At 30.1% G+C, this 22,788-nt stretch overlaps 1 protein-coding gene across 1 annotated transcript; it reads left to right on the plus strand.

Annotated features, from left to right (window-relative positions):
• The first annotated feature begins 1,100 nt into the window (after positions 1-1,100).
• LOC142328030 (uncharacterized) lies at positions 1,101-22,167 on the plus strand. The gene is made up of 5 exons (XM_075371473.1): positions 1,101-2,948; positions 10,633-11,014; positions 15,568-15,729; positions 18,839-19,022; positions 21,735-22,167. The coding sequence occupies exons 1-5, from the start codon at positions 2,853-2,855 to the stop codon at positions 22,093-22,095; spliced, it is 1,185 nt and encodes a 394-aa protein (XP_075227588.1). The 5' UTR covers positions 1,101-2,852; the 3' UTR covers positions 22,096-22,167.
• The last annotated feature ends 621 nt before the right edge of the window (positions 22,168-22,788 follow it).

Raw genomic sequence — 22,788 nt, forward strand, 5'->3', positions numbered from 1 at the left:
TTTATTCTACTAGGTACGAATGGATAACGAACCAAGAAATACAATTGAGAAAATAAACTGATAAAAATCCGTATGAAATTGTTTTTGTTCAGGATTGTTACAACTAGGGCTATTCACAAACAAACTTCTTTAAAATACAGCTATTACACAAATCGAAGTTATTAAACAATTATTAGGTTATTTTTTGTATACTTTGTCGGTAATTAATATCATCGTATATTTATCTGATTTATTTGAAATAAAAAATATATTAATAAATTATTAATATGTAAACATACCTTTGCATGATGCTCTACTACAGTCACTTTATCTACGTTGAATCTCATCGCGAAATTAAATCACTTTTTGGCGTTATTAAATAACGCTTGTAGTAAAATTTTATACCCATTATATTTATTATTAAAAACACTATGAAGTAAACTAAATAATATTAGAACATATTTAGTAACACCAATACTTCATTGGTTTAGCAAATAGCGCTATCCAGTTCGTTAGAAGTGAACTAGAATTAGAGTTTGTTTCCTATAGTGGCGGATATTTTGAATTTATCATTATTTTATATAACAATTAAATACTTGATTAACAACCACGCAACATTTGAAGGGTCTAATCCTTTGGGAGTATGACACTTCTTCATAAATATTCATTAAAATAAACTGATAGAAAAAATGATTGGAATTTCGGTAAAGTGGACTAAACATGCGGTACATAAAATTTTGGTTTTTTGGACTAACATGAAGCATTTTCGTGGCAAAGTTGATGGTATAACGGATTAGGCCTTATCGTGTTCTGTCCATCTTTTATAAATAGTATAGATATGACCAACCTTAAAAAACAAGTATTGTATTTAGTAAAGTGGGCTAACTATCATTTATTCTATATTAGACTATTCTGTGTTATAATGGGCCTATCAAGTAATGTAATGTAGTCCAATGTTGAGAAAATAAGAAAGATTAAAATGGACTAACTATCTGAGCTGCTTAGCCACATAATCTCTATTAAAAAGATATATTTTAATGAACTAACCAAACTAAGGTTGGCAGTACTTTCGCTCAATTTACTCTTCGCTTTTGTACTTCTTAGTGCTTATGAGGTTATGTTTATGTAAGTTGTGATATGTTTGTTTAGTTAGGTTTGTTCTTAGTGTTGTGCTTTGCTTTTTTAAAAAATTGATGAAGATATTATTAGGGAAATTCTTGATTTTTCTGAAACTTACATAATGTTCGCTTTTTTTAAAAAATGGATGAAGATATTATTAGGGAAATTCTTGATTTTTCTGAAACTTACATGTTCTGACTATGTTTCTGAAATATATGATGAATCAAAACTAAAATAAAGAGATAAATCAACATTTTATTATTTAAAGGAAAAGGCTGGTATTGTAAACCAAGAACTCCAAGAGAATAATCATTCTAATTTAGAGTTCTGAGAAAGATGACTATCTATTTAGTTTAATGATGAAAAAATCAGAAAAAAGGTAGAAATAGGAAAAATAAATAGGGTCAAGAATGGAAGAAACAAGCTAAGCATGAAGAAAAGAATATGAAACAAAAAAAATTGTTAAAAAGAAGTCTTGCTGTCAACAAAACTGCAACTGTACTACCAAATGCAATGAAAAAATTTATAATACAACACAAAATCTATTTTATGCTATTAAACTTAAATTCATTGAATGAACAATCAGTGTTTCTAGCAGTTAATATTAAAGCGATGAAGAAGAAAAAAATGGTATTCTGATAATGAATATCAAAGAAGTTCTACTGGTTATTATTATTTAAAAATCATGAGGGAGAAGACATGTGGGTGTGCAAAAAAACTTTTTAAATGACTAGAAGTTTCAGCTGGGAGGATTGATAGGGCTTTGAAATGAGCTTGCCTGGATGGAATTTCATGTTCTGATAAGTCATCACCCACCACCTAATAAAAAATGAAATGAATTTGCTATAAATTTCATTAGTTCATTTCCTACATACAAATCACTGTGTACTAGAACACAAAATCCCAACAAAACCTTTTTGCTTGTGGATTGTGTCTGGCTAAGGTTTACTGGCTATACGATAAACTCGAACTGAAAAAAATGCAACCATTATTAGATCAAATTTTTAATAAAGTATCAAAAATAAAATAAAATATTTATTCCATCAATCTCAGAAAAATACCTGCCAAACATGCGATTCTCTAAAAAATAAAATAGTCCATGCTACAGGCAATGAATAAAAAAAAACTTAACTGTGAATTTAAAAGCCATCTCACATAAAAGTGGAATTGGGCTTGAATAAATATAAAAATTCAAAGCCTTTTGCTACCAACAATGATAGAATTACTGTTTTTACTTTTGGTAACACTGTCAACACCTCATCTAAACATAGGAATGGTGTGTTAAAAAAGGCAAATGTGGACTTATTTAGACATTCATTATCTATCAAAATATTTAAGATCAATAGAAGCATGAAAAAGTTCTTTGTTGGAGTGATGCTTGTGGAGGGCAGAATCAAAATATTTTTGTTGCACTATTGTGGCTATATGTCGTTACAAATCCAGTTTTTAATTTTAAAGAGATCACACATAATTTTTTTGTTTCTGGTCATTACTATAATGATTATTGGTGTCATTGAATAAGTTAAATCAAATTGAGGGGTTTACCTGCTAAGTCACTGGCCGAAAATGGTTTAAGAAGCTAAATCAGGTCAACCTTTTCACGACTGAAATTAAATTGAATGACTTTAAGGACATGAAGATCTATTTTGTACACCGACAAGAAAATATAGAAGGTAATAAAATAAGCTGATTCAAAGTTTTAAGCTTTCATTTTCAATGAGATAAACCATTTTGCATATTTTTCAAAAACAGTCATGATGAACTTGAAAAGTACAAAGAAAAATATTAAAGGGAAACAAAAAAATCTTGGGACTGTGTATTCAGAGTACAACACTTTATCCGTGGCAAAGGTAAGAGAATTGAATTAGGTATTTTTCAACTAAAACAGATTTATAATGAATATTTTTTGTTTTTGAGAAATTATATTCTCACAAAAAATTATAAAAAAAAATCAGTTTTTATAAATTAAGTTTTCAAAAGTATTTTTTCCTCAAAATATGTTAGTAAAAAACTATTTGAAAGAAAACCTACATGTTATTTTTATGCCTATATTTGCTTCTACAAATTTTCAACCTTAGAATACTTTTCCTGTTACTACAATCCTTTATGTACTCGTTTGTACCTTATCTGTTCTAACAGTTTTGGGTTTTCCTTAATGTTGCTGGTCAGTGACTTGCAAAGTCTGCTATAATTTATTCCACCAACATAACAGTAATTTTACAAGAATCTTATGTTTAACCACATTTAAATAATGATATTGAATAGTAAAAGTTTTATAAAAGAAAACAATATTGGACACTATTTTTACTATATTACAATATTTTTGCTATTAAATTAATTTTTATTTTGTACAAAACTAAGAATTTAATATTATTAATATTGTTATTATAAGGGAAGACCATGGAGATTGTCACCATAAAAACATCTTTATTATTATTATTATTATTATTGTTATATCTAAAAAATTATTATATAAATTATAACACTAGCGAAAAACCATTGGCACCTGCTGATCCCAAACAAAAATTGTAATTTTTTTTTTAATTTAATCAAATTATGACAGTGTACATTTGTTTTTATTGTATTGCCATTGTTTTTGTATATTATTGTTTTATATCAATTTTTTGTAAACAATGGATTCAAAAATAAATAGGTTTAAAATAAAAATTACTTCAAGACTACAATCAAATATTGAAACAGAATTATGGCTAAGAATTCTTTTTGAATTTATGATAAAAGAGTATTTTTATTTCAAAGAATTTCACATATTTTAGCTACAATATATGGCACTTACTTTTTTGACTGACATCAGACAGAATTTTGTATTATCCTCTTTTCGAAGTCATGATCTATGACCTCTTTTTCAAACTTTTTTTTTTTTAAAAAGGGGTAATTGTATAAAGTCTTTTTTTAAAGCCAGAATAAACTTATCTTTTTTTCCCCTCAAAAACATAGTACAAAAGGGCTAATTACTTTACCAAATCCATTCAAATAATGTAACAATGTACAAATTAAAGAAAATAAATTTTAATGATAAAAAGTTATTCAGTTTTCCACTCATAATAAAAAAAAAATTATCTGTTCCATAAATAATAAATAATTATTACACTTTAAAGACCTTAAAATGTAAATATTAGTTACTTTCAACTGAATAATTTTTTTTAGAAAAACTAAGTTTCTCTTCAGTGGAGTTTCCAATTGTTAGTGGCTTTAATTTAAAAAAAAAGGTTAGTAGATTCCTAAGTATGTAATTGAAATATTGTATTTATATTGTTCTGAATCCTATTTGTTTTTTAAATAATTTTTTTTTTATCAAATTTAATGTGTTTGTAAATTTCATATTTTTGATGTGCTATCTTGGTTTTTATGTTTTACACAAAAGTTAATTATTGTTTATAACCAAGTTTACTTACTAGTCATAAATTTAAAAGTTTACTGTCATATGACTATATTAAAGAAAAAAAAAAGTATTCTGATTTCCTTAATTAATTTATAAAGTCTCCTTATTATTTATGTTAAAATACAGAATTTTATCAAGAAAGCAGTGTTTGCCAACAATGAAGATATTTTTGATATTCTTTTTTAATTTGATTACAAAATATATTGCAGTTTATGATAAAGGTATAAAATACATATGCTTAACTTGTTAGCATGTATAATTAATTTATTTACTTTCTAACAAATCATATTTTTTGTTTTCATTGGTACAAGTTATACCAATATCACTGCTTACAAAGATTTAATAGAATCCAGTCTATAGAAAAAGGTACTAAATCTATTCAGTGTTATTATTTACTTAATAATATATAAATCTTAAGTATACTGATGTTGGATTTATGTTAATTGAGTTAAATTTGTTGCAGAGCATGATTGTAATGATCAAACTTAAAACAAATGTTAACTGATTACAATATTATTTATTAAAATAATAAAGACTTGCCTTTAATGTAATGTAACTTTTTCTTTGAAAAGTCTTTTGGAGCAAATGTAGAAAATTTTCTTCAGATGAGGAGTCTGATATTTCACTAAATATAGTTTGTCATATAATGAATATTTCATTGAAGAGGAATTAACACAAAAAGATCTTTGTGCGGTAACTTAAGTTACTGCTTTTTAATATTAATTATTACACAAAGTTAACAAATTATTTTATAAATTCTATTAAATTTTGTTAAAATTTAGATCTCCTCTAAATAAAGTAGTCTGTGTTATCCGTACCCCGATTAACCTACTCTCTGGGTTAACCTAAAATTACCATTTAACTGACTTGAGTTAAATGACCCTAACTTTTCTACTTAGTTTCTATAATTTCATTGATTTAATGTAATTAGGCCCTCTACAGTACAGTATCGGTTGTGCAATAATAATTAGGCCTGTATGAAATGTAAACTACGGAACACAGTAGATTTTGTAACACTACTGTATGACACCATGTCTGACTTGTGCATTTCTTCGGCTAGCATAAACATACAAAACAATTTATGCTGTTCTCAAGCATTGATTTTGCAAATTCCATACATAAGTGGTCTTACTTAAAATATTAATATTGCATCACAACTGCATGAAGACTAATATCACTTGAATGGTGTAATAAAGTGGAGTCTATAGAGTGAAAAATTATTTTAAACAATATGTGTGTACATGTAGCATTATAAAAAATAACTGCCTTTTAAGTAATGGACATACAGTGCGTAAGAGTATTTTGTTCGCGTACATTAACTTTATAAGCTTACTTTTTATTTTTGTCATTCAGTATAGTGTAATGAGTTTCTTAGGTACAGATAGCTACAAATTTGCTATTGAAGCATATTGTACACACAGCCAGGTGGCTCTTCAGTTGGTGTACCTTAAAAAAGGTAGGTGCTGTGGATGTGTTGAACGCCTATCGTCTGTGTTAGAAGAAAAAGCCATTAATCTGAATGGAAAAATCTCTTAATCAAATGGTTCTGACAGCAGCACTATTCGCTAATAGTGCTGCTGCCAGAACCATTAAGGCAAAGGAGTTGCTACTCCTTTACAGCAAGTGAGGGATGGTTACATTTTGTAAAAGCAACACTTGTGTATATCTGGCAAAAGATTATCTGCAGACCATGCTGAAGAAAAATTTATTCATAAAAAAAGTCATGAAGAAAAACTTAGTTTTGAACTGTATAATGTTGATCAGATAAGGGCTCTTAAACAAGTCGCTGCCAAATAAAACTATGGCCATTTTCTAGAAGGAAAGTCTAAAAATCAGTGTGCTGAAAAACATTAATACCTGTATTATACGGCACAAAAAAATGCACGGATGAGTGCTTCGTTACTTAAGAAAGGTTTCATGATGAATACACAAGTATATTTGGACATACAGCCTTTGTTGGGGAAAGTTAAAAAATAAAATGACACACAGCTCGTATTTGCCAAAAGAAATTGGACTTTTAAGAGAAAAAACAATTTAACCTTAAAAAATTAAATGAAATTGTGAAATAAGCATATCAATTGTAATAATACATGACAAATACATAAATAAACTTTTTTCAAATAATTGCCTGTAGCAAAAAACAAGACCCAATCCTAACTTTGAATTCATTGGAATAAACACAACTTTACGCAATGGCGTAAACAGCCTTAATTTTTTTCTTGGAAAAAAAGGATATGGAAATGGAATTTTTGTAGTGTCCAAAAAATGTCATGCTGTTGTTATTGCATTAGTAGCAAAACTTAAATATTGGTTAGTACTGTACAGGAAATACCATTTACAGTATCTATTAATAAAAAATTCTTTAGTGTGACATTTTTGCTTAACCAAGTAGCCATCGGTCCTGGCTGAGTCTGTTAACAGGGGGGCTACTGTATTGACAAAGTCCTAACACAGGGTGTACTGTATTAGGACCTGTAATGACAGTAACTGGATCACAAGCAATTAATCAGACGTATATTTAGTTTGATTTAGTTGCAGTAGATTTTCTTTAGTGGTATTAAATTATATATTACATTACATTTTTAATGATATTGATTACATTACAGTGTGTGAAATTAAACTGAGAGTTATACATCTGTAACAATTTGACCGCTGATTTTTTGAGCCCTTTTTAACTGGTCATGAGAGTGTCATCTCTTTTGTTTTTTCTATGTACAAATGTTCACTGCTTTCTTAGAAATCCATGTACTTAGCTAACAAGAGTTGTGGACTGCATTTTACAAATGTTCTCCAAACCTTTGAAGAAAGAATGCTCTCAGTGTTGTAAAATAAACAATTTAATGTTAGTTTATAGTAATATATTTTATATTTTTCACATATTATAATTATTATTGTATTAATTATTAACTTCATAAATACGTGCTCATTACAGCATACTGCTGTTATGCAAGTATTCTATTTTTTTTTTTTGTAAAAAATGAGTAGTTATACATTTCATTTAGCAAGAATTGCAGTAAACTTAAACAAAAATCAGTCCTGTAGCAACCAACCAGCAAGAATCTCATAGGAATGGGCAAATTGTAACAAATTTTAAGTAGGAAAACCATATGATTTAAGTTAACATCTGTAATTTTTAATCCTATTTTACACAATATGACTTGCATGCACATCCTTGTTATGGGATCTCACATCCTAGGACAATAAAAATCAATTTAAGATAGTAAAAACAACTCCATAGGGTTATTATACATTATATATATTTTTCATGTCTTAAAAATGCTATTTAGTTCATACAGTAATTTTTAGGCATCTTTTAAGTATATATTGAAATAATACAGTATGAAGTAATAATTGTAAGAACATTGTATTGTTTACTTTAGACAGCACAAGCTGACATTTTTATTAATTTCTCATATTATCAAAATTAAATAAGAAACAACAAATTAAATGGTAAACAATTTCTAGTAAATAATTACATTTAAATTAAATGCCCTCATCAAAAATAATTTCTGTAGTTTTTAAATGTTTTTATCTATAAGAAAACTTTATCTGTATTTGTCTTGTTAGTCAAACAGTAGCTAGGCAATCAGTTCATTTAATGTTCTAAATGACTTTCACTTCTGGGGATTGCATTAATTTTTCTATTCACTGTAAAAGGCTAAATTTGAAGTGACTTGAGAGCTAGGCTATGTTCCCTTTTTCCCCTCTCAAATTCATTGTTACTTTTTTTTGCTCTAGTAAAGTCTAGTTCAAAAAGAACCGAGAATGAGTTTGTTCATTGGGTGGTATGACATTCCATACAGCACTTACATTAATGGTTCTGTATTGAAAACATGTACATTCATTAAAAACTAGCAGAGGGGGGGTAAGTCTTCTTCAGTTGGTATTGTCAATTAAAATTTACCTGATTTATATGCATATGGAACAAATGTCTTAGGTTCTAATTTATTAAAAGAATTTTGAATTGATACTCTTATGGTCAAGCATGTCAAATTATAACTTAACTGATAATGTAAACATTAAGGTAGAAAAGCTTGTAATGTTTACTGACCTTTAAAATAACTTATAACTCTTGATAATTTGGCTTTGGGTAAAGAAATTTAGCTTTATTAATTTTTCCTTCATTTTAATGGTTTTCACTTTAGATTTTATTTTGAATGACAGTTTTATATAACTCAAGCTCATTCTTTTAAGTCACCTACTAGAATAACAAACCTAAAGAATAAAATGATGTAGATTACATTTATTAAGCTAATGAAGAAATACACAATTATTCTGAAATCATTATGCAATGTATGTTACAAGAAAATTAACTTTAATTTTGTCATGTATGCCAATCAAAATTTTATACTAGTCATAATGATTCTATGATGAATCATTATATTACATTTTTCAAAGACTTTTCTTCCAGTAAATTTTTTAAGGTCAATATCAATTTCTACTTGCTGACATAGCTTGATGATTTAATTTGTTTCATCTGGTACTTTCTTCTATGTTTTTATCTATATGCATGACTGTAGCAGATGTCTTAAAAAACTTATGGTTGTGGTAGAGTGAAAAGATTGAGAAGAGTTAATTGTTTATTTTATTCTCTGTAATACTGATATAGGATATTTCCATGGCAAACATGAAATTCTGTTTCACGGAGACATTCCGTACTCCAATACTCATCATAATTTTATATTGCATGCTTTATATTTATTAATTTTGCATCTAAATTTTACCTAGTATTATTGTAATTTCATTTGTCTGAACAGTTTACCTCAATCTGAAAAACACTTTTCAATCCTAACCCATGTCTTTAGTAGTACACAGAACCTTATAAGCCAAATACATGTTGGACAGAGGAGGTAGAATTCCTACAATTTTGTATTATGTGCAGCTATTATGCTCTTGAAAGATTGGTGACATACTGTATACTTATTCACATTCCTAATCAAGTTATTTAAATTTTTTTCATGAAAATACCTATGCTTTGAAATACCAAATTACATCACATCTAGTTGATAAGCTAATCAGTTTCTCAAGTCTATTTGTGAGTCTGAGAAGAAATTTAACAAGATTTTCAATGAAAAGTATGTAAAATTTTGGGTACTTGTCTGTTAGCAGAGTAAACTTATTTTAAATGCTGATTAACCTTATATTAAATGCTACAATCCTAACATGAAGCAAAACAAAATAACACCAAAAGCAAGAAATAAGTTTTTTGAATATGCAATAATTAAAAATCACATTATTGCAGTAATACAGAAAATGTAAAATAAAATTTAAATCTAATGAAATACCTAAGATAATATCAATAAAAATAAGGTTAATGAGTGAAGTGAGCTTTAGGTTATGTAATTGTATTAGGTAGGACAATAACTGAAAGTACCAAAAATAGATTTATCATTTTATGCATACATGCACATTAGTGCAACTGTTGGTTTACAATGAGTTAAGAGAGTACAGTGTGAGGATGGAAGTGTCATTGCTTTGATATATTCGTGGATACTTATCAAACTGACTGAAAAAATACATTTTGTTTTGCCTTATTTCAATACATCATTTCCTAGTGCAGCAGCCAAGTAGGTAGATTTTTACCAAATAGCAGAAATAGAAGTTTGCCTTTTCAACAGATTAAGATAGATTGTCATTGTTCTTTGTTTTAGTTTAGGAATTCTAGTTCCTCTTGCTTGTATAATGTGTTAAGTGTGATGCGAAATGTGTGAATGAATCATGATCTATGTTTTTAAATTACTTTTCTGAATTTGATTTTGTGTTGTGATCAAAAAGGAAAAAAGAATATATAGAATTGTATTTAATGATAATTACTTTTTGGATATAGAAAAATAATTAATACAATACTCTTACTGAATTAAGTATAAATAGAAAGTATTCTATTTAAGCACAGGAATTGGTAATGCTCAATAATCAAATATTTTCTTAATATAATTATGTTTATATTTGGTTGCTCTGATTTGTGGAGCTTAATTCTGCTTAGAATGCTTTTCACAAATTAAAAAAAAATGCTTTAATTTTTGATTCAGTAAAAAAAAAAACTCATCAATAGTATTTGCTCTCAGAATTAAATTTAGTGTGTTCTCTTCTACTTCTGACAGACTAATTCTAATCAGACTTTCTTTTGTATGCAGTTAAAAATGTTCAAGCGCAATTTTGTTCTTTACTCAGTAACATTATGGATGCTGTTGTTAATTATAGTGTGCTTATTAATGCAACACAGTATGCTACCACAAATTAAGCTTACTGTAGTTTATGGTAAAAGTATGGCAGAGATCACAAGAAGAAAGAAATTAGAATATTATTTAAATGAAACTAAACCAGTAAATTTTGAAAAGTTTGATAATCATTTTGGAAATCCAGATGGCTGCTATATAATTCCAAATATAGTTCATTTTATTCGATTTACTTCTGAACCAATATCGTACACAGACATGATTTGTTATTTAGCTGCATTGAAAAATCAAAAACCAGACCTCTTACTCATACATCATGATGGAACTGCCAATTTCTCAGGTAATATAATTGTCATTTAAATATATTAATTGTAATTATGTGCAATTCTTAAGTTGCACATATTTATAAATTCCTAAGAACTGCTTCATTCTTAAGTGACTGCATGTGTAAAGAAATAAGTTGAAATATGCGCACCCTCTAAAAATGTGATTTTTTTTTTTACTAAAAGTCAGTATTAGTCATCTAGTCAGTATTAATTGAATTTTCATTGTTTTATGGCGATAGTTGGAACATGTTATTAAATGTTACTAATCTATGATTTTAACTTTTTGTCAGAAAACAAGCTTTATTCCTTTGTTGCTATACCCTTAACCTTTGTCAAAATGTTGATATTTAGACTTGAATAGTTTTAGCTGTTGACCTTGCATCATCAATGGATATGCTGTGTTTTATATGCTGTTCAGTGGATTTATTTCAGTTTTAATTATCTATTATTAGGGATTCTCCACCCAATTTATGTAACTTATCTTCCCATTGTACTTCTAAATTTCCATGGGTCATGATGTTCAAGGAGCACCTTCAGTTTGTTGAAAGGAGGACTATTGATGCTTTCATAAAGTTATTCATCCCAATTTAGGGTTGAATTTCAAATTCTTTACAAAAGGTGTCTTGAGCTCATCATCTACAATTCGTGTTGTAGGTATATCTTATGAGCCCATACTTCTTTGTTGGCTGTTATCGGGGTCTACAGAACTGTCTTGTGAGAGGCAGTCTCTGTGATCGTCAGCATGAAACCAATTGACATCCTAGCTATGGAACATAGCAAGCATTATATTTCTAAGGAGGGCCTTCTTACTCCTGGCTGTATGTGAGAGATTGAAGACAAAGGGTTTGTGAGCGATTAGGTGGGTTTCCTCCAATCTGTACAACAATTTCTCTCAGGACATGGTGTCTTTAGGAAAAGTTTGGCTAGGTTTGGTTTGGTTGATTTGGGCTTCTATCTCGACTGTAGATAGATGATACTGTGGATCATGTCATTTATTAGGTATAAGTAGAGTAGTACGCTGGGTGGCTAGGGACCGCCTGGACAGTTTATTGGTTGGAGGTAGATGTGTTGGCAATGAGCCACGGTTAGTTTAAATTTATGGTAATTAGTAGCATAATTGTCTGAGAGAGATGACCAACTGCACTACTGAGGGTCTCCCATTAAAGCCAAACAGGGTGATGAACTGAAGGGGGGGGGGGTGGCGACCAGCACATCACTAGGTGGATGTCTTCCCCTATGGGGTTGGGATGCACTACTGAGGGTATGGTTATCCATGCAGTCATGAGGTGTAGTGCCCTTTTGATGAGGGCAGTTAATTAATGAATGAGTAAAGTACTGCTGTCGGTGGGATGGTGACTGCACTGTTGAGGGCATGGTTTCCCATGCAGCCATGAGGTATAAAGTATTTCATGCAACCATATCTGTTGAGTAATAACAGATCCTCCTGAAAGAGGGCAGCAGCACTCAGTAGTTAAGGGTGTAGGTCAGGAGGATTTATAAAGGGCCATATCAACATCACTCAAATCTTCCGAGTACTATGTAGTAGAAAGCAATGGAAAACTACAGCATTTCCCTGCATTTTCATGTAACAAAGGTGGAGGAACCTTCCTGGGTAAAGTATTCTGGGTGTAAACTAGTCTAAAGAAAGTTGGTAGATTAGAAAATTTAAAGAGTGAGAGGATAGGTTAAATGCAGATGTAGTAGGAATTAGCAAAGTTCAGTGGGAAGAGGAAATCAACTTTTGATCAGGTGTTATTTTAAAATAATTAACACAGTATCAAATAAAGGGCAGGCAGGAGTAGGTTTCTTAATGAAAAGAAGATATGGAAGAGAGTAGAGTATTTTAAAAAGCTTAAATCAAAACCTAAACAGACAATTGTTAACCTCTATATGGCCTACAAGTGCCCATGATATGATTAAGAGGTAGTGTATATAAAGAAATTGATGAAGCAACTGAACATATAAAAGGGGATGAAAATTTAATAATAGTTGGTGTTGGAATGCAAGCATCTGAAACATCAAGGAAGGAAATTGTGGGTGAATATGGGCTGGGCAGAAGAAAGAGGGGACCGACTGATGCGCGTATTGCACGAAATATAATTTAGTAATTGTCAACACAAAGTTTAAAAATCATAATAGAATATGCACATGGAAAAAGCCAGGTGATACTGCAAGGTATCAGATCTGATTAATAAAGATTTAGAAATCAATTCAACTACAAAGCATACCCAGGAACAGACACTGATACTGACCATAATTTAGTGATAATGAAATGTAGATTGGAGTTTAAAAATCTGAAGAAAAGGTGTCAGATGAATCTGTGGAATTTGGAGAAGCTTGAGGAAGAGGTAAAGGTTTTTGAGATCATCATAAAAGGTCTTGAGTAAAAAGATAAGGTAAAAAATATAGAAGAATGGGAGAACTTAGGCAAAACAGAGAACGGGTAGAAAACCTTTGATATCCGAGGATATATTGCAGTTGATGGATGAACATAGAAAGTATAAGAATGGTAGTGATGAAGATAAAAGGACCTATTGACAATTAAGAAATACTATAAACAGTAAGTGCAAATTAGTGAAAGGAGAGTGCATTAAAGAAGTGTTCAGAGGTGGAAAGAGAAAGGAACATTGGTAAAATAGACTTGAGCATACAGTTAAGTTAGAATTTTTTAGTACATAAATTAATATCTAATTTGTTGAATAAAGATTGTACAGATTTATAATAACAAAAGAAAAGGTTGATAGGGGGGGTGGAATATATTAAAGTTATATATGGAGGAAATGAATTAGAAACTGGTGTTCGAGACAAAGATGAAGTCTGAAGATTAAAAGGGAGATACAATACTGAGATCTGAATTTAATACAGTGTAAAAAGAATGGATGACAGAAAGACGCTCCTGACAACTGTTATTGTCCTGATACCAAAGAATGCAGGAGCAGATAAATGTGAAGAATAAAGAAAAATTAGCTTAACTCATGCATCAAAAATCTAACTAGAATGCATTCTAGTTAGATTTTTGACAGAAGAATTGAGAGGAGAGTGGAAGAAGTGTTATTATGAGAAGACCAATTTAGTTTCAGGAAAAGTATAGGGACAAGGAAAGCAATTTTAGCACTCAGATTAATAGTAGAAGGAAGATTAAAGAAAAACAAACATACATGGCATTTATAGACTTAGACATTTGAATAATGTAGACTGGAATAAAATGTTCAGTAAAAATTTAGGATTAAAGTACAGAAATACTGAACATAAGAAAGAAGCCATAATAAAAAAGGGAGTCAGACAAGGATGTTCCCTATCCCTGTTACTTTTTAATCTTTACACAGAATTGGCAGTTATTGATGTTGAAGAAAAATTTACATTTGGAGTAACAGTGCATGGTGAAAAGATAAAGATGATATGATTTGCCGATATAGTAATTCTAGCTGAGTAAAAAAGATTTGGAAGAGACAGTGAGTGGCATGGATGAAGTCCTATGCAAGAAAAGTAATGAAATGTAGTAGAAATAATGTAGCTGGACCACTGAATATAAGAATAGGAAGATTATGGAGGTAGAATTTTGTTTGGTAAGTAGAATTACTAAAGATTTATGAAGCAGGAGCAATGATCTGAGTACTTGAGAAGAAAAGACTTAAAAATCAAGTGGGTGGATAAAGTAACAAATGAAGAGGTGTTGCGGCAAATTGATGAAGAAAGAAGCATTTGGGAAAGTATAGTTAAAAGAAGACAGATTTATAGGCCATATATTAAGGCATCCTGGAACAGTCGCTTTGATATTAGAGCGACAGATAGATGGGAAAAATTGTGCAGGCAGGCAATGTCTGGAATATCTATTCAAACTGTTAGGAATGTAGGATGTAGGGGTGTACAGAAATGAAATTACTGGCACTAGATGGGGGATCTTGGAGGGCTGCATCAAACCAGTCAAATGATTGAAGACAAAAAAATGGTTATTCTTTGCCATTTGTGCTCTGTGTACATTAGGTTAATGCGTGGATAACAAACACATTATCTGATAAGTGTTCTAAATACTATCCTAATGATTAAAAGAAAATACTATATAATATTGTTTATTATAATACATCTTGCAGCAGAGTGTGAAAACAACTAGCACAGAGTACGTAGTATTTTAGGCGCATAAAAGTTTAATATGTAAAGATAGCTTGTTATTTTGGTGTTTATAGGTGGTATTTATTAATTACAAAGTTGTTTGTTGAACATTTTTTAAGTGTACCTCTATTTTCTCAGATGTTCTGATTAACTTGCTTAAATTAATTTTTTAATGCTTAAATAATAGATTTAATTTTTCTCTATTAAAAATACACTATTTAGTCTTTAAACTATTTAAATGTATAATGAAAATTCTCTTGTGACACATGAGCAAACAAAAAAGTGTGTTTTTGTTTACTCTTATTTTAATTCAATATTTTCAGTTAATTTTAAAATTCCTATGTTTCTATGTATGTTATTATGTGCGAAGAGAAATGTTTGCTTTTAAAAAATGACTGGTAAAAGAGTAAACATTATAGTAAGAGTAATCTAATTATTATAACAAGGTTTTTTACAGGAAAATATTGGGAAACTATTGAGAATAATCCAGAATTTGATGATGTCATAGAGTTAAGATATATGGAAAAACCACATGAAATTTTTGGCAGAACCATTGATAAAAGTTGGGGTGAAGAATATGTAAATGATATTGCAAGACTTCTCATTTTAATGGAATATGGTAAAGATTGAGATTTTGTTTATAATACATAATTTTCAAATCTACAGTATGCTTTAATTTAGGGACTTCAACCTTAAGTCCCTAAATGTTACTTAGTCTGAACTAGCTTTTGTAAATCAACCTTCATCACACTAGGAAGAGCTGAGAATATGATACTGTAAGTTATCATATTCAAGTTTTAAACTAATCACACTTGTGAAAAAATACAGTTGCAAACAACAAAAAAATCCCCCCTTGCTTTACAACAACAAAATGTAACCCCAAGATTTTGAAGGTGGTTGATTGTTGTATGTGTGAAGTTCAATATCTTTTCAGGATTTTGTCAAAAAATGCAGAAAAAAAATTTTGTTTGTATTCATGCATATTATTTGATTATGTACAGTTTTTTAAAAACATACTAAACAATCATGTTCATGTATAACTGACATGTTCATGTATTAACACTACCACTGAATCAGAGATTCTCAACCTGGGGGTTGTGGTGATTTGAAAGGGGGTTGCAAAATTAGTCTGACTTTATGTGTAAACAATAATGAAATCATTTTATGAGAAAAAAATCATTATTACTTCAACATTATTAAAGTAATGAATGTAAAGAATTTAAATTAAGATGGTGTTGCATTTGCATGTTTAAACATTTTTCCATACATGACAAATGCAAATTGTTCTCAAGTGATAAGACCAATTCCTATACAGTTGAAAATCCCTTTTCACAGAGGTAAGACATTTATCCAAAATATCCATACTTGACGAGCAAACCAAAACTTATCTGAATCTTCACATGTGAATTGTAGTTATAAAGATGTTTTATAAACATTTTAGAAAATTACAAACAGATGTTTTATAAGCTGGTTGTGAATCTCAGCTGGTAACTTAGCAGCTGCAACATTTTCACTAAATAGATTGGGAAATAGTGAAACTGAATTTTTAGCTTGTGCAAATGCATCTTAATGCTATCTTAATCTCAGCTGGTAACTTAGCAGCTGCAACATTTTCACTAAATTCATCTGGGAAATAGTGAAACTGAATTTTTAGCTTGTGCAAATGCATCTTAATGCTATCCAAACTGGTGAAAAAGTTTCTTCAACCAAATTTTTCTTAATAAAATCAGTGAGTGGAAACATATGAAATGAAAATCTTTGCATTGAAGGTGAGTAATTCAGATACCAAGCTTCTTAATGAAAGCATGAACTTTGTCATTAATAAAATGTTTATGCAAATTACAATAATTACTTGCAAATTCTAATTCAAGAGCAACATAATCATTATTCTGTAAAAACATAAGAATGGTGTTTATTGTGGAAAAATTCATCTCTCAATTCAATAATCTGGTTAAGTTTCCTCCACAATAATAACCATTTGACTTCTGCATGGAAAAGATTTCTTCTTTTCACCAATTTCATCACATAGATTAGCAAAACAGCCTATTCTGTAATGATTGACTTTACTATTTTTACACCTGAGCATGAGAGGTCTGTGAAAGAAGCAGCATGTCCATTTCTGCCAGTGATGTAAGAATCTTTGAATTTTTTCAGAAATCCACTGTTCTTTCATATCTTATCCTACAATATACTGCAATACATCAAAAGACATTGTCCTGTTGCATGAACATTTTCTTTGATTGAACTGACCATATCGCAATCATAATGCACAAAATTTAAGAATTCAGAAATCATTTAAAGGTTGAAGTCCCTAAATGTTATCAAAGTCTGAGATAGCTTTCATAAATCAACCTTCATCACAAGATTGGCATAGGTAGATCTGTTGATACATCAAATTGAATATTAAAAAATTCACTTTTAATTCACTAGCTGAATTTTGTGATTGCAAACATAAACACCATGTCATTGATTCGTCTTTTTGCTTCTTCCTTGTCATCTTACACAAGATAACATGGTTAGTGTAGTTTTGCATGATTTACAAATAGAAGCTTGTTGATTTGTTCAAAGTATGTAATTTTCTTTCAAAAAATTTGCTTTTTTTATAATCAAAATTTTGGGTTTCAAGAATTAATTTCTTGTTGCATGGATATTTATATCGGGTTCTTTACATTGTCTGGTGAGATTTCAGTTTGGACTTTGGATAATTGCTGCATGATTTTTAATCACATTCACTTTGAATGTGTATGTTGTATATAAATTGTATTGTGTATGTTGTGTGTGTATTCAACTTAAAAAAGGAGGCCCATCACTCAATAGTTTAGTATAAATTCACTGTTAAAATGCATATATTTGTGTGAGGGTAAAATAATGTGGGGGAAGGTGTTTGAATGAGTAGAGTAGTAGTTAAAAATTTTGTGAAACTGGTTCGGCGTATGTGCCAGACACTGGACAGTTTTTACCATTGCTGGTCACAGAAGATTAAAAGATCTTTGTAGACAAAGGTCTTTTTTCTGATGTTTTTTCTTTGATGAAATGAGTGAAAAAACATTTCACTAGGTTCAGCGCATATTGCAGTGAGAAGCTGAAATGTTAAATACAGGTTTTCCATCAGCTAAACAGGCAACATTGGCATTTTAGATATTTTTTTCACAGGTGAAGTGCAGAACCTTGATGTTAATAATCAAAACTACCAGACCTGGGGTGCTGAAAACCCACACATTTCTTTGAATCTCGTGTACACCCACAAAAAAATAGGTGTAAGAATATGGCGACCAGTAATGAGTCCTATTTTTTTGAAAACACTGTGAGTGCTGTTAACTACAGAGAAACAGGACAATACCACTTGCCATACTGCTTGCTCTTCTATGTTGATTCTACAGGATTTTCTTGGTGGAAGAATTTCTAATGAAATTTTGGTCACAAACATCCCCCTGATCTGCCTTGTCCATATTTCTTAAAAGAAATTGTTTATAGGAGCAATCTGCACACCCTGTAGGAATTGGAAGACAAACATTACCAATGCCAACCAGGAATTAGACTGGGTACAGCTAACAAGAGTAGCAAGGAACACTGTCAAACTTGGAAGTGTACAAAAGATTTTCAACACTTCTGTAATTATATGCATTTGCTAATAAACTAGTGATATTTTAATTTTCTCAGTTTTAGTATAATTGTTTTAAATGTAAACACAATAAATCATTAACATAAATATGTTAATATGTTAACAGGAGGATTTTTTTTGGATAAAGATGTGTATTTAGTGAGAGCCCTGGATAATTTTCGCAGATATGAATTTGTTGTTGGCATGAACGGAAGGCACATTGATAATAGAGTATTAATTGCTCATAAAACTGCCAGATTATTGCCTCTTTGGCTTGGTGTATATAATGCAGATATAAATCAGCATGAACGGTAATGTGTAAATTTTTTCCTTATTTTCTACTCTCATACTTTTAACTTACCTTTGCATAGCATTTAACAGCTTGTAAGAATATGACTGGCTGAAACCCAGCAGAGAGTTGATAAAATTAGTAATAATTGAAAAGAATGTTGTTAATCTGTAACATTATTACCAGTACTTTTGTTATTGGAGAGAGCAGATGTCATACTTCGTCAAGCTACAGAGAGTATAACAGAATTTCACAAACTGTTTATGGTAGTATTAACTTAAATAGTTCCTATATACAGTGTTTTTGAAGTTCTTAAGTTACCTGATATCTGCACTGTTTATCTGTGTGACTTCCTTCATGGCAATCTTTGCTGCTAAATCATTTTCCTGGAGTTATAAACTTAGAGAAAAATGTTATTTATTTTGACTATATGTCAGGATGAATGATTGACCATTGTCAAGAATAAGATGCATGAGATTAATCTTATATTACCTTGGTTAAGTCATTTATACAAGGCTGTCACTGTAAAAGAGATGTCCTTTATCTTCTGCTATTAATTTTAATGACTGTATCCTATGAAATTTATTTTCTGAGAGATGGAGTTGCATGTCAGTTTTAGCATAGAGAATTTTAATATTAATTTGTGAGTTTGTCAAGCCAACCTTACTTGTCTTCATGGTTTCCATACAAATAAGGGTGGGCGGATGGGTGAGGAAGGGAGTATTTTAATGGTAAAGGGGATGGATGCTATAGCTGCCATGGCATTTATTTCTCTTTAGTCTGTAGCCATTATGTCTGTAATCATTATGAAATGTTTCTACAATCATTTTTGCATATCATAACATAGTATCTCATGAATTTGAAATTTTTTAACTTTGTGCTCAGTTTGGGGATATGCCATCCATGTACCAAAGTTTATATCTGTACTAGCAACATTTAAGGAAGCACAGAACCTGAAGAAAATTAATTGATCAATAAGTGTTAAAGGACATGTGCATATGATGGGTTAACATAAGATTGATTCATGTCCTCATTGAAGACCAATTTTGGCTTCTTATGGTTGATACTTTGTGTCTGTCATGGAAGTGTTATTTCATTATCAGCTTTGATTCTGAAGTCGCAAGAAAGGTTCCAAGATTATGATCCAAACAGGGGTGTCAGGAAATTTACCAAAGTCCTGAAACACATGTGATAGATATGGATGGCGTAGGAGTGCTTTGCCCTTGCGGTTTTCTCCATGAATGTCATTCTGTGAATGCTGCTTATTATCGCCAGCTCATGCATGTAGTGAAAGCCACCTACAAGAATAGGAAGTCAGCCAATGGAAAAGTGATTTCCTTCATAATGCCAGGCCTCACAGAGCTTGTTATAGCACTGTATAAACTGGATGAAATTTGCAGGTAAACTTTAAAACATTGTTAGCACAGTAGATTTATTCCCTGGGATTTTGTTTGTTTGGACATTGAAGGAGCTACTGATGGACATCAGTGCCTAAAGAAGCTTACATGCAATTCACTCGTGTCATTCTCCTCCACGAGTTGGAAAAATGTATAGAACTTCAGTGAGACTATGTATTAAAGTAGTAAATTTTTTGTATTTTTATTGTACTAAGTAAATATTTACTAGAAAAATATTTAAAATATTTTTGTGGGATTTGATTGGTTGTTCAACCACTAGGATTGCTATGCAAATACTCACTGAACTGGAAACAGTCTACGGGCAATCCCATCTTAAAAGATGCACAATCATCCTCAACATGGAAAATCTAGATTAATTGTTTTTTAATTGTTTAATCTTGCCTCACCAACCCAGCATACTCACTGCCAAGTGTACTTGATATATTTAAAAAATTTATATGTTGCACCTACATTTTTATAGTATCCAAGCCCCATTTATAAATTTTTATACATGCCTACTTATCTTGTGACTAGGAATTACAGTGGTGCGATTCAGAATCTCTATCATAGATATTTAAGATAATTATCTATCATTTTAAGTTAATTATGAATGCATAATAGGATTATTAGTAGAATAATTAATGATATATTAATTAATAAGATATATTCAATGAAAGACCACTAATACGTTTATACTAATTCAGCATTGTTACATATTATGTTAGTACATATTAATTCATGAATATTTTGCTTTTGCTTTACACCAATAGAGTAAAGCAAAAGCAAAACAAGTTATAAAAAAACTGTTAATATGTTGAATTTAAATCATGAATTCTATGCAACAAACAAGACAAAGCTGCTGAAGTAGCTAAAACTCAGCTGAACTTTGGAGTATGTAACTGATTTAGCATTTTGAAATGTTGGTTAAAGATAGAGGACAAAGTTTGAGTGGCTGACTGAGGTGTACTGTACTGTCAAGGAAATTATCAGTGAGAGGTATTAACTGTGAAGAAATTCTTTTGTCAAACACCCTTGCAATACGCAGAGTTAGTGTAAGGAAATCATTGTTTTATCGTGCACCATTATGGTTTCTGCATATATTATGTTGCTTTTCTTATTGCTTTTTGTTCCCTTGCTTATTAGTTCATCATTCTTGATTATATAACGTGCAGAATTTACTCTAGCTGATAACCAAAATAACCAGGTCTTGTTCAAAGGATCCTTCATTTTATAAACCAATGGAGCAGAGCATATTTGTGTAGTAGAATTGCCAATTATTCCTTTGAATGCATGTTATAAAACTGATGAAATTAGCAATGTAATTAAATTTGTTTCAGATTTCTTAACAGCATAGTACGACCAACAGAATTAATAAATTCTCATTTGGAAATGGTACATATCGTTAAACATGATTTGAAAATGGAAAAGGGTCATGATATTTTTACTATAAACGTTTGTTGGAAAGAATGGTGTGATTGGCCGTATGTTTTATATGTGAATTATAGTAATCAGTTGGAGAGGTGGAACTTCATTAAAAATAAAATGAATAAAAGTGATATGATATGGAATTTTCCAGAATATAATAATATTGATGAATCTAATGTTGTATTATACAATAATGCTTTCAGAGATATGGCTTTACATATTCACAATCCAACTCGGTTTACTTTGCTGTCATATTGTTATAAATACTACTAAGTGTAGTTTTTACATTTTCATTATTTGTTTAAGATTATTTTATCTGATACCATTAAAGTTGTTTTTATTTATGGAAAATTGTTTTTGTTTTATTTTCCCTTTTTAACATGCTTCATTGAAAAGTCAACAAAAATCAACAGTACTAGTATTTGTAAGAGGTTTAACCACTAAAGAACTCACTACAGAATTTACTCTTTAAAAGAGTAAATTCTGGTATTCTAAAAGAGTATTTTGGGTACCTTTCATGACTATCCAGGGTTTGTTTTGTTCTCTGTAATGCCATATGGATAAAATTTTTTGAGTTTGCTGGTTTAATAGTTAGTTCATCTGGAGGTGCTGGGTTTGAAACCAGTCAGGCATTTTCCATAAGCTACAAATTTTCATTTTTCTGCAAAGCTTTTTTTGTAATAGCGTTTTTAGTTACTTTATATCAATCTTAATGCAGTAATAGTTCCACAGAAAACCTTGTACTTTTCCTATGTACTTCCCCATAAAATAATACTGTTAATGTAATCTGTGACTACATGTCATACTTAAAACCACTTCCTGTAACTTTGTTATACAACTAAAAAATTGTTATTTTCACAAAATAATTTTTTTTTTTTTTGTTTAGAGATGTCTGCATATTTTAAAAGAAAATGATATAGTACCCTAATAAGTTTTATTATTATACTAAAACTACCAAAATATATA

The sequence above is a fragment of the Lycorma delicatula genome, chromosome 7 (genome assembly GCF_047948215.1).
Source record: "Lycorma delicatula isolate Av1 chromosome 7, ASM4794821v1, whole genome shotgun sequence".
Classification (NCBI taxonomy): Eukaryota; Metazoa; Arthropoda; class Insecta; order Hemiptera; family Fulgoridae; genus Lycorma; species Lycorma delicatula.

Coding starts and splice junctions, on each gene's coding strand:
- LOC142328030 (XM_075371473.1), top strand. CDS start 2,853: ATGATGAACTTGAAAAGTACAAAGAAAAATATTAAAGGGAAACAAAAA. Junction 11,015..15,567: donor TGGAACTGCCAATTTCTCAG/GTAATATAATTG, acceptor GGTTTTTTACAG/GAAAATATTGGGAAACTATT. Junction 15,730..18,838: donor TCTCATTTTAATGGAATATG/GTAAAGATTGAG, acceptor ATATGTTAACAG/GAGGATTTTTTTTGGATAAA.